This window comes from Carcharhinus amblyrhynchos, chromosome 5, assembly GCF_965287045.1.
Source record: "Carcharhinus amblyrhynchos chromosome 5, sCarAmb.v2.hapA, whole genome shotgun sequence".
Classification (NCBI taxonomy): Eukaryota; Metazoa; Chordata; class Chondrichthyes; order Carcharhiniformes; family Carcharhinidae; genus Carcharhinus; species Carcharhinus amblyrhynchos.
In genome coordinates, this window is record NC_137328.1 from 57,007,749 (window position 1) to 57,021,387 (window position 13,639).

At 40.3% G+C, this 13,639-nt stretch overlaps 1 protein-coding gene across 2 annotated transcripts in view; it reads left to right on the forward strand.

Moving 5' to 3' along the window:
- Positions 1-4,149: 4,149 nt before the first annotated feature.
- The window catches only part of LOC145343055 (ubiquilin-1-like), a 43,240-nt gene continuing 33,750 nt past the window's right edge, over positions 4,150-13,639 (forward strand). For both annotated transcript variants that reach the window (XM_080188849.1, XM_080188850.1), the window contains exon 1: positions 4,150-4,306. In XM_080188849.1, coding sequence (XP_080044975.1) covers positions 4,196-4,306 — 111 coding nt within the window. In that variant the 5' untranslated portion in view covers positions 4,150-4,195. The remainder of the gene's footprint in view (positions 4,307-13,639) is intronic.

The following is a 13,639-nucleotide window of genomic DNA, read 5'->3' on the forward strand; positions in this document are numbered from 1 at the left end:
ACATGTTTACTGTATACTTAAATAAACTTTGTTTGAAAAAAGCTCCTTTGAAGTGAAGCATCTCATCCTCGGCCCAGCCAAATTCAAAGTGCAAAACTTATGATCCAGTTGAGCTTCATAAAACACTTTGGAGTTTCTGACCTGGATTATAACAATAGTCACTGACTTCAGGAAGTGTAGTGGAGGGCATACCCCTGTCTACATCAACGGGGATGAAGTGGAAATGGTCAAGAGCTTCAAGTTTCTAAGGATCCAGATCACCATCAACCTGTGTTGGTCCCCCCATGCCAACATCACAGTTAAGAAGGCCCACCAACATCTCTACTTCCTCAGGAGACTAAGGAAATTTGGCAAATCCACTGTGGCTCTCACCAACTTTTACAGGTGCACCATAGAAAGCATCCTTTCTTTTTGTATCACAGATTGGTATGACTCCTGCTCTGACCAAGACTGCAAGAAACTAGAAAGGGTTGTGATCAAAGCCCAGTCCATCATGCAAACCAGCCTCCTGTCCATTGACTCTGTCTACACTTCCCACTGCCTCGGCAAAGCAGCCAGCACAACAAGGACCCCACGCATCGGGAAAAAGATACAAAAATCTGAGGACACGTACCAACTGATTCAAGAACAGCTTCTTCCCTGCTGCCATTACAAACTTTTGAATGGATCTACTTTGTATTAAGTTGATCTTTCTCTACACCCTAGCTATGATTGTAACACTACATTTACACCTCCTTTCCTTCTCTATGAACAGTATGCTTTGTCTGTATAGTGCACAAGAAACAATATTTTTCACTTTATATTAATACACATGATAATAATAAATTAAACCAAATAAAATTGTGTAAATTAGACCCTAAAGAAACTCGGAGAGCTCTTGCTGCTTTTTGTTTTAATCAGCCATGTTGTTGAGGCTTTTATTGCAACTTTTATCACTTTTGCATCATCAAAAGTGTGACATGTGGGCACAGTGATCATAGAATTCCTACAGTTAGAAGAAGGCCATTCAGCCCATTGAGTCTACACCGACCACAATCCCACATAGATCCTATTCCCGTAACACCACATATTTACTGTGCATAGGTTCAATTTAACATGGCCAATCAACCTAACCCACACATTGGTCCTGGCCTGAGACAATTCACACCTCTTTAACTTGTGCTTAGCCTTCTCTCCACTCACATTGTCCACACCGGTTAAAGACTTGATTACTTGTTAAGACTCGTATTCCAATCATTATCTTGTAATTGAGTTTGTGTCTATATATGCCCTGTTTGTGAACACAACTCCAACTCACCTAATGAAGGGGCAGCGCTCTGAAAGCTGGTGCTACCAAATAAACCTGTTAGACTTTAATTTGGTGTTGTGAGACTTCTTACTGAGGATGATTGTGGAGGAGATGCTGTTGCCTATCCTTACCGACTCTAGTCTGTAGGTGAGGAAGTCTAGAATCAAATTGCAGACAGAGGAACTGAGCTGCAGACCACAACGTTTGAAGTTTGCCATCTGTTACGAATTGAATGTAGATTCCATCAACTTTTTCATCAAATTCCCCAGAAAGCATGGCAGCAGACAGATCACAGGGGTCATACAACACACCCTTGCGTCATCTCACATGTTATGTCAAAGATGTCAGTGTATTCGCCACAGTCAGTGACACTGGCTGTCATCCCTTCAGGAAGCAGGACCATCAGGGCATCTAAGATTTTCCATGTGATCTCTCTTTTTAATATATCAAAAGACACCATCAAGTCAACAAAGCCACAGTAGCATCCCATGTGCTGCTGTCCATTTTTCATGTATTTGCCGAAGGTTGAAGATCGTGTTGCAAGTGTCTCTGCCTCTCCTGAACCCCTTTGACTTTCTGTCAGTCTACGTTCTGCTTTGTGGCCTACCCACCTATTGTGTAGAATCTTTGCTTGCACCTTACCAGCTATCACAATTGTATGAATTCTCTGCGGTTGTCACCCACAAAATTTTTTTTTCATTTGTACTGGTGAACATTGTGACATCCTTGAACATCTGAGAAAGGTTTGTTGATCCATATTTTGTTTTATCATTGTGTGAATTTGATGGCTATCTGCATGGGTTCACCCAGATTTGTAAATTCTTCCTGGGATCCTGTCTGAACCTGGAACTTTCTTTGAGGGTCAAGATCCGATGTTTAAGTCAACCTCTAGAACAGAGGATTTGCTGTCCAAGGCGGCACAGTAGCACAGTGGTTAGCACTGCTTCTTCACAGCTCCAGGGTCCTGGGTTTGATTCCCGGCTCGGGTCGCTGTCTGTGTGGAGTTTGCACATTCTCTTTGTGTCTGCGTGGGTTTCCTCTGGGTACTCCGGTTTCCTCCCACAGTCCAAAGATGTGGGGGTTAGGCTGATTGGCCATGCTAAGAAATTGCCCCTTAATGTCTAGTGATGTGTAAGTTAGAGGGATTAGTGGATATAATGTGTGGGGATATGGGGTAGGACCTGGGTGGGATTGTGTTCGGAACAGACTTGATGGGCCGAAGGGCCTCTTTCTGCACTGTAGGGTTCTATGATTCTATGTTTTCACACTTGGATCAGTCTGAAAGATTGTCTATAGCTAACCCATCTACAGTGATATCTAAGCAGACTCCTAAAGTGCTTACTCCAGCACTGTTTGATAACTTTGTCCATCATAGAGATCCCCTTCAGCACTGAGAATAGGTAAGTAGCTATGTGAGGGAGGACCATAGACAGTCTTCAGGGTTTTATAAAAATTCCTCATATTGTGGTGTCGAACATTGACTTGAAACTCTGTCTTTCTTGGCCCTCAAAGCATCTTGCATTCTAAACTCAGTATGAAACCACAGTCAGCTAATTTTCTGCTGAAGAATAGAATAACTCTGGAGACTATTAGGTTTGGCCCTACCAAACTTGAGCCTTAAAGTTGAACATAAATGTCCGTATGACGCAAACAAAAAGAGCTTCAAACTAAATGAGCTTATTTGTGCTTTGAATTCCCTTCACAAATCACAAGTGGGATGTGGAAATTGTGATAGAAGCGTGTGTAACGAAAGGATACCTTAGCAAGATAAGAACGGTGCATGTAAATCACATGATCCAAGCATGGGATGAATCGTAACAAGAGTATGATCCACTTGATCATGATCTCATGCTTCTTTGAGTTGTTAAGACTTCAGCGTCTGAAGCACCAGTTTCCAATCAGGCTTTTTTTTTAGCAGTGAAACAGTGAACGAAAACCAAACAGTTCAAAATGTGATTCCATTCCAAGACTTGTCAGATCAGCGAAGCTTTGTAAACCAATGACTAAAATTGAGCTTTGACAAAAGGCCACCTGTACTCGAAATGTGAGCTGTTTTCTCTGCTTAGATGCTGCCAGACTTGCTGAGATTTTCCAATATATTCTCTTTTGGTGACTAAACTTGATTTGTGGATGTTGTTTAAAAAATAAGTTGTAATTATACTAAGTGTCTATATCCATATTTTCCATTTGCAGCTCAATGTTCAAGTACAATTAATGAAGCAGGAAAGTTTATTTACTTTGAAACATACCAACTTTTGGTAGGTTAGGTTGTGAAATGCATAAACACATATAAAGTTCATTCAATAAAGAAATTGAAATAAGACTGGTTGAAGTAAGAACTTGAAACAATAAATTCATGTCTTGCATATATTTATTGGGAATAGGGAGCGCAAAATATTACTTGTAAGTGGCATGTTTTAATAGTGATAAACCGGTTTTACACTTGTCACCTACTGAATGTATAGAAAAGCATACAGTTTGTTAAAGTAAATAAACATGACTGTTCTCCAAAAAGAGTGGAGGCCTATGATGCATGGATACAGTGTGTAGAGTTATAGCTCCAATCCTATCCCCCATCATTTCCAGCATGTCTATCACATAACGAACTAACACATTGACTTCTCCATCAACATCATGGCATCCCCTCCATTTCCGGTTCCGGTTCTGGAAACGTCCGGTCCATTACGTCAGCGTCTTATGGGGCTCCTGTGAAACGTCACAAGCCAGTTCAGTCAGTGTTTGAGGAATAAGTATTAGTTTGGAGATGATACAGTAATTATTGGATTGTGGGCTGTGTTGTTTTTATATTTTGTGCGGTTATTGAGGGGATGGTTTTTTTGTGGGCGGATTTCCCATGGTGCGGCGCTGCAATGAGGAAGCGGCCGTTGGCAGGCAGCGGGCTGGAGGATGGCGGAGAGCGCGGCTCAGCGTCCCAGCACCACAACTATCCGGGTCACCGTCAAAACCCCCAAAGACAAAGAGGATTTTCAGCTGCCGCCAGATTGCACCGTTAAAGAGGTGAGTGGCGGCGGGGAGGGGGGCAGGGAGTATCCTCAGCCACTGCCACCAGCACCCAGAGCCCGGAGACAGCATTGTGCAGACAGGCAGCATTGTCAGTGTTATCACCCCCTCCTCCCCGGGGCTCCTGGTCCAGCCCAAAAACCAGAGGAATTAATCTCCCCAATTTTCAGTCACGCTGTGTCATCCCACACTTTAAACAACGTCAAAGGGCGGCACGGTAGCGCAGTGGTTAGCGCTGCTGCTTCACAGCTCCAGGGACCTGGGTTCGATTCCCGGCTCCGGTCGCTGTCTGTGTGGAGTTTGCACATTCTCCGTGTGTCTGCATGGGTTTCCTCTGGGTTCTCCGGTTTCCACCCACAGTCCGAAGATGTGCGGGTTAGGTTGATTGGTCATGCTAAAATTGCCCCTTTTTGTCCTGAGACGTGTAGTTAGAGGGACTAGCGGGTAAATATGTAGGGATGTGAGGGTAGGGCCTGGGTGGGATTGCAGTTGGTGCAGACTCGATGGGCTGAATGGCCTTCTTCTGCACTGTAGGGTTTCTATGATGATTTCATTATTATAACCCCAGCAGTTTCAGTAACTGAAATGGTTCCTGGAATGTCCAACAAGTTAATGTTATGCATGACTGATGGTGATTTAGATTTACACAATGTCATTATCATGATTCCAAACCTATGTTTCTGTTGGGTTGGATTCTGGTTAAAGTATTATTGTAACCTTTTTTCAGGAATACAAATCAAAATGAGCGTGAATCATGATCACTTGGGTTTTTTCATGTACTATGACTAGTCTCCATACAGAAACTATTCACTTCAAATTGATTTTTGCTGAATCATGTTTTTGTTTCAGGGGTCTGCACACAGGTATTGTGATGGGCTTGATTTCCAAAATGCTTCTCATTACATTAAATACATCTTGGAGCTGTAATAATGAAATGACACAACTGAATATTGAGAATCAGCAAGGCAGCTATAAATTTTGAGATTTCCAAAATGGGGAAGGAGGTGACAAAACTAATGGATTTAGGAAGACATTTACAGAGGGCACAAAAGCTAAAAGGATAGCCATCAAAGGTGGAGCAATAGGAGTGCAGTATGGTGAGTCCAGGTTGCAAATGTGATTGTATGGTTCAGCAAGACCGCTGAAGTCATGTTTGGGAAGGCCGTAGAAGAACTTAGAAGTGACTGTTTTAACTTAAGCTTACTGGGACATGGGAGCTGCTTGGTGGGGTTGAAAATAATTTTTACCAAGCACATTTACAGTGTTTGGTTTTCCAGCGTTGGACACTGTAAGCAATGCATAATCTGTTTTGTCCATTTTAAAATCTTTATTGGTCAGTAGGTGTAAAGAATTTTTTAAAAATGATTTCTGTAGATGAATAATCTTTAAAATGTGTGGTAACCTGTAATGGAAACGGTGAAGCTACTACAATGATTCATTTAGAATTTACTCCAGCTTTTTTTTTACAGTTATTAAGAATAATAATAATAATAGACCTCTTTTGTAATTAAATAGCTTTAAAGGAGATATACAAGATAAACAACTACTTTTTAAAAAGTGCTTTCAGAAGCAGTTGCCAGTGTTGTGATTTTTATCCAGTCTTTTTTGCAAATGTTTTCAAACTGGTGTCCCAGGACTTTAGGAAGCTTTAAGAGAATGCCCGAGCTTCTCAAGATCATCAGTGTTATGTATTTTTTTAAAATCTACAATTTATTGATTTACAACAACTTATTTATGTAGCATCGTTTAACATGATGAAACATTGTTTTATAACGCTTATTTGAAGTGCTTTGCAAAGTATGACACTGAACAGTATACGAGGTCAGATCAGATGACTAAAGCTTGGTCAGAGAGATGGGTTTTGAGAGTGTCTTTAAGCAGGAAGAACGTAACAGGTTTTGACAGGGCATTCCAGAGCTTGGGGCATAGGCAACAGAAGGCATAGCCACTGATAGTAGAACAGCTACAATTGGGAATGCACAAGAAGTCAGAATTAGAAGAGTACAGATATCTCTAAGGATTGCGAGGTTGAAGGAGATTATAGTGAAAGAGAGGGGAAAGGCTGTAGAGGGATTTGAAGACCAGGATGAGAATGTTAAAAGTCAAGATGTTGCTTGAACAGTAGTCAATGTAGGTACGCAAGTACGTGCAGGGGGATGGGGTTTGCTACAAGTTAGATACGGGCAGCAGAGTTTTGGGGGACCTCAAACGTATAGAGGTCGAATATGGGAGCCCAGCCAAGAGTGTATGAATTAGTTGAGTTGAGAGGTAACAAAGGCATAAATGAAGGTTTCAGCAGCAGGTGAGCTAGAAAGGGAGAGCAGTCAGTCAAGTCCCAAGCAAGTTATTTCTTGTTCTGTATATTAACATATATTTCCGAGGCGAGAGCTGTTTTTCCTTTGTGTGGTTGGAAGAACCTTTTAAAAGTTAAAATAAAATATCTGGAAATGTGTTATATCTGAAGGGATCAGAAAAGTCTTGGAAAAGCACTGCCATAAGGTGCGAATCAGTAATGCAGTGAGATTCTAAGACAATGCGATATTCTGATCTACATGTTGCTATTGGCAGTACTGGATTTTCATAATACATTAATTTAGTATTACTTGATTGAAAGTAATATTCTTTGCTGATTCCCTAGGAAATATTTATTTATATATTTAAATGACAACCATTTGTATCGGCTGCAGGCTGAATTAATCAGTTTGGGGAATACTCCTTTGGGAGAAACATTTTCGTCACTATAACGTATAGAAAGCTGAAAATATTTTATTACATGGTTAAGAATAGAATTTGAATCCAACTTCTGTTCCTGATATAGTTATAATGGCATCTTGTGTTTCAACAGTGTTTGACATTATTGTTTTCCATAAAAGCTTTGAAAATATTTTCTAGAAATAATTCTATAACTGATTTATTTCAGCTGCAAACAGTATAAATGTCTGCCATTTCCAATTCTCTATAGTTACCTTAATTATTTGCAAGTCTGATGTTGCTTTTGTAGGCAAAGAATATTACTTTTAATAAACGAAAGCAATATTCATTTGGATTTAGAAGAATTTGGGTGCAAAATGTAAGACTGTCACATTGTTATATCATGAAACACTTGTTTACCTGCCCAGACTGATTAGTTAAAGCATTACTTTTAAAGTAAATCATGATAGTAGGATAGAGGGGCATGGGTTCGTAAATTACTGGATGACTGGGAGGACTTATTCAGGCAAAAAATAATTACTATTAGAAATAGATTTTCATTGGGAGTAATGGTGGTGAAAAGATCATGTCTCAATCTGATGTAATAAAGAACTTGACATTCATCTTTTCAAATAGATGAGTTAAGAGAAATGAATAATATTCCTTCTCTGTTATTAACTTGTGATTAGTGATTTTTTCTGACAGTGCTGTTGGATTGCAAGATTTAATGTTTAAAATACACATCTGAATTGGTTTTGAATCATACAGTGATGTGTGAACGTAAGAACATAAGAAATAGGAGCAGGAGTAGGCCATCTAGCCCCTTGAGCCTGCCCCGCCATTCAGTAAGATCATGGCTGATCTGTCGTGTCTCAGTTCCACATCCCTGCCCTCTCCCCATACCCCTTAATCCCCTTGCCTGTCAAAAACCTATCAACCCGCGTCTTAAAAATATTTAGCGAGGCAGCCTCCACCACTTCAACGGGCAGAGAATTCCAGAGATTCACCACCCTTTGAGTGAAGAAGTTCCTCCTCAACTCTGTTCTAAACCGCCCCCCCTTTATCTTGAGGCTGTGCCCTCTAGTCCTACTGTCCTTTCTGAGCGGGAAGAGCCTCTCCACCTCTATCCTATCCATCCCATTCATCATCTTATACGTCTCAATGAGATCTCCCCTCATTCTTCTAAACTCTAACGAGTACAAGCCTAGTTTATTCAGCCTCTCCTCATAGTTCAACCCCCTCAACTCCGGTATCAGCCTAGTAAACCTCCTCTGCACTCCCTCCAAGGCCAAAATATCCTTGCGTAAGTGTGGCGACCAAAACTGCACACAGTACTCCAGCTGCGGCCTCACCAATGCCCTGTACAGCTGCAGCAAGACCTCCCTACTTTTATATTCAATCCCCCTCGCTATGAAGGCCAGCATCCCATTTCCTTCCTGACCATCTGCTGCACCTGTAGGCTGGGTTTTTGCGACTTATGCACAAGGACCCTGAGGTCCCTCTGCACCGTCGCATGTTGCAGTTTTTCGCCATGTAAGTAATAGTCCTTCCTACCATTATTCCGACCAAAGTGGACAACCTCACATTTGCCAACATTAAATTCCATTTGTCAGCTCCTGGCCCATTCGCCCAGCCTACCTAGATCCTTCTGCAGACTCTCCACACCCTCCGCACAATTTGCCGTTCCACCATCAGCAAATTTCGACACCATACACTCGGTTCCCTCCTCCAGATCATCTATATAAATGGTAAATAGCTGAGGCCCCAGCACCGACCCCTGGGGCACTCCACTAGTCACCAACCACCAATCCGAATAGCACCCATTGACCCCCACTCTCTGCCTCCTATTTGACAGCCAATCCTCTATCCACGCTAACACCTACCCCCAACTCCATGCCCCCTGACCTTTTGTAATAACCTCTTGTGAGGCACCTTATCAAACGCCTTCTGAAAATCCAGAAAGACCACATCCACCGGCTCTCCTCTATCCACCGCCCTAGACACATCCTCATAGAACTCCAATAAATTCGTCAGACACGACTTCCCCTTAATGAAACCGTGCTGCGTCTGCTCTATCAAACAATTCTCCTCAAGATGCCTCGCTATTTTCTCCTTGATCACGGATTCTAACATTTTACCTATAACGGATGTTAAACTAACCTGCCTTTTGCCTGCCACCCTTCTTAAACAACGGCGTAACATTAGCCGTTTTCCAATCTTCCGGCATTTCCCCGGAATCCAGCGACGTTTGGAAAATAACCACCAAGGCATCCACTATTACCTCCGCCCAATGTTAAATGTCTTTTGAGTTGGATTTGTTTTTTGGGGTGGGGGAATTTAGATTGCTCAGTTTATCATCAATATTTCTGTTGATAGCTACTGAACAAGACCAGAATCTGAACTTGCTCACAGTTTGTGTCAACAAATTATATAGTCTGTAAAATTAATTACTGTTTTCAGCCCTGCATGTTGGGTGCTCTTAAAGTCACACCTAGGACCTGCAAATTAAATTTCTGACCTGGAGTGTATTGTATTAGTTGAGAGAATGATGCAAGTCTTTAAAAAAGATTTGTTTGAGCATCATGCAACTAGGTGTATGTGTGTAATTTAAATACATACCATCAGTGCTAAAGTGTTCAACTGGGTAGAAACATTGGTGTATCAGTTTGCTCAGTTAGCTATAGATGACGTGGATGGGATACAGAATTTTGCCGATGGCACACATTCAATTGATTTACTGGTTGTGGTAGTTGGAGATTTGCCTCCTTGCGTTGACCAACATTTGTGGAGCGGTGCCCCTCAAGCTACTTATTAACCAAATGTCTCTGCTTGTTGGACAGAGATGCCAATGATCTCTTGTGGACAACAGCTAATTATTGAACATTAAGTCAGCCTATTTGAAGAGGGGAGTAACTCTTATCCAGTTAAATGCCCAAGTGCTGACTGTCGGACCAAATTCTTGGGCTGTGCTAGTTACTTGAATCATACCAGACACGCAGTTAGGGTTATTTTTTAGATTTTTGATAAATGAACATAAAAACATAGAAAATAGAAGCAGGGGAGAGCCCTTTGAGCCATTTGTGTCATAGCTGATCTTCCAGCTCAATAGCTTGATCTACCTTCCCCCTTATCCTTTGATCCCTTTCACCCCAAGGGCTACATCTATATCCTTCTTGAAAATATTGCTTTCTATGATAGTGAATTCCATTGGCTTACCACTCAGTGAAGAAGTTTCTTCTCATGTCAATTTTAATGTTGCCTCTTTATCCATTGACTATGTCCCCGATTCTTGACTCCCTCACTATTGGGAAAATCCTTTATCTGCCCTACTGTTTCATTATCTGGAAGAATGTTTCTGTTTAAATGTTTAAAATGAAATGAATTCCAAAAACTAAATGACTTTGTTCAAGTGAGACCAGTACTCTTTCGTATAGATTCCTGAAATATCTGAAAATTTAAGCTCTAACTATCCAAACTAGCACATGCATTGCTGTGTTGATTGATGTGTGTCAATAGCTTATTACATCTGTATTGTTCTAATGATCCAGTTGTTGTCGATGTTGAGAATTCTGTTCCTAAGGATATGAACAACTGTATGGGGAATATTTGCATGACACCTGTGACCCTCTAAATGGTTTAGCTTCTGTGTGGCAATTAAAATTTTAAGTGTGCATTGAGAATTGCATGTTGTCTAGTTCCAGGCATGGCAGTACTGTATGTTCAGTCACTTATCAGTTTGCTGTGCATGTTGGACTGACTTCTGCAATTTCTGTATTTGTAACCTAGTTTTATTGCATTCATACTATTTTCACTAAATATAAAACATTTGCCTTGTTTCATGATTTCAGTTGCAAATATTGAAGGTTGGTTGTTATAAATTTTGGAAAGCTCAAAGCTGTCTTATAGAACTTGTCTTACTGATGAAGCAGAAGAATATTAATTCCAGCAGGAGAATATGAAATTTGTGAATTAATACAATTACAAAGGGGCTTTCATTGTTAACTGGTACAGCATAAAAACTTTCTATTAAAATAAATTTACTGAAGTTCTGTAGACATTCCTCATGCACACATGATAAAAGTGTTTTGAGAGCAGTGAGTTTCTTTCTATTAAGTGGCACACTGTGTCTTCCACGTCACTTTCATAACCCCCTCCCTTGTTCTAATTGTATGTATGGTTCATAAATTCCTGATTGAGTCAGAAACCACTATGCATTCTAATTTCAAAATTGCATAGACTATAGTTGACATAGAAAAAAATGGAGGAGTTTTGGACTAAGTTTCAAATACACCTAAAAAAAAAGCTTTAGGGATGGAACAATTCACTTTAAAATGTGAGATTTTCATGTTAGATTACAAAGTAAAATATTTCTCTATATTGTAAATTATAAAGGTTATTGGAATAATTGCAGAATGGGGATTATTTTGTTTTATGTAATGTCATCTTGTTACTGGACCTGAACTACAAAACATGTGAATGGGCAATGTAACACAAACAAAGAGAACTATTATATCACATTTGTTTCATTTTTGATGGCATGCACCAAATTTGAAAACAAAGTTTGTCTGATATTTAGTCATCCAAATACCATCAAGGGTATAGTCATGGATTGAAAAGGAACAGCAAACTGAACCTACAATCTTGGGTTATAGGATTGAATTTCAAATGATCATCATTCCATTTTGATGTATTTTTCCCCATATCATGGATTTATTGGGTTATAATTAGTAACAAACTGAGAGAATAAGCATCTCTTAAGAGGCAAAGAAATATCAAGATACAAGTCTTCTGGCGAGATGATTTGTAAAATAATACTTCTTTCTGTCTTTCCGTATTATTTATTTCCTTCATAGTTTATGTCACTTCAATAAATTAATCCTTCTGCATTGAATCAATTTAGTGATACTTTCTAATAGTAACCATAGTAGGCTTTAATTGGAGTTGCTAGATCACTACTGAGATGATAATATCCATCACATTCATTTAGCTTTTGAGCGTTTACAGAAGAAGGAATGTGGAACCACCATTCCCAACTTGGTAATTTTCACTTTCCATCCAGTGATGGCATCCATTCAGCACCAAGTCAATTGGTATAAAGTCTGACACACAGGCATCTTTTCACTTGACATGTGCCTGGACCTCAACTTCAGAAGCTTCTTCCTGCTTTATTCATGTGGATCTGTTTCTGATGCCATCTGCTCTTGATCATTTCCCTTGAGGTTATCAAATTATGATGACTGTGCCAAACTTGAAGCTGGAATTGAGTTGTTAACTCTTTTAGAAACTGGATGAATGTGATCCAAAATGACTTGACTTAGAAGGCCACTGCTGGGAAGATCTTACATTCTGCTTACATAACCTTGAATTTCAATTCTTATTATGTTACTTTTAATATGTGTAGTACAGGAAAATCCACGGTTAAAAAGAAGTACCACATTTGAGTATTTGCGCATGGGAGATTCTGAAGAAAACGATAGAATTTCTCTAGCTGAGTCACGGAAATGCAATTAATAAGAATTTTATCTCTGATAAAATTATGTACCATTTGGCAAGTGTTCATAGAAATCCTAGAACTTCGCAGTACAGAAAGAGGCTCTTCATGTCCATGCCAACTACCCAACCTTAATCCCCTTTTCCAGCTCTTGGTCTGTAACCTTGTAAGTTTATATTTCAAGTGCACAAGTAAGTACTTTTAAATATTAAGAGGACTTCTGCTTCTACATCCCTTTTAAGGCAATGAGTTCCAAACTTCTACATCCTCTTGAGTCAAACATTGAATTCCCTCTAAACCTCCTGCCCCTTGTCCTTGATCTATGTCCCTTGGTTGTAGACCCCTCAACCAAATGGCTATGGAACCTTCCTAGCCACTTTATTTAAACTGCTTATAATTTTATACACTTCATTTGGTCTCCCCTCAGTTACTTGTTTCCAAAGAAAATCACTATAGCCTATCCAATCCTTTCCTCATAACTAAAATTCTCAGGCAACATGGAATCATAGAACCTACAGTTCAGAAGGAGGCTATTCAACCAATTGAATCTGCACTGACCACAATCCCACCCAGGCCCTTTCCCATAACTATGCTTATTTATCCTACTAATCTTCTGACACTAAGGGGCAATTTAGCATGGCCAGTCAACCTAACCCACACGTCTTTGAAGTGTGGGAGGAAACTGGAGCACTTGGAGAAAACTCACGCAGGCACGGAGAGAACATACAAACTCCACACAGATAGTGACCCATGACCGGGAATCAAGCATGAGTCCCTGCTGCTGTGAGGCAGCAGTACTAACCACTGTGCCACCATGCCTCCCCACTACACAGGGAATCATACCACGCTCCATTCTCTAATTTTCACAACTCGGTGAGAAACTCATCTGAAATGACCTGGTGATTTCTGGTATGCTTCTAAGTACAAATCAAAATATAGAACTTCTTAGCATGAGCTGGCCATTCCTTATAAGGCCTCTTGGACTCACACTATATGTAGCATCTTTGTAAATCTCTTCTGTAACTTCCTAGGTGTAATCACCACTTTGCAACAGTATAGTGACCAGAACGGCACGTCGTACTTCAGCTATGGTCAAACTAGTATTTTATACAATTCAATCCCAACCTCCCTACTCCTCTATATATCAG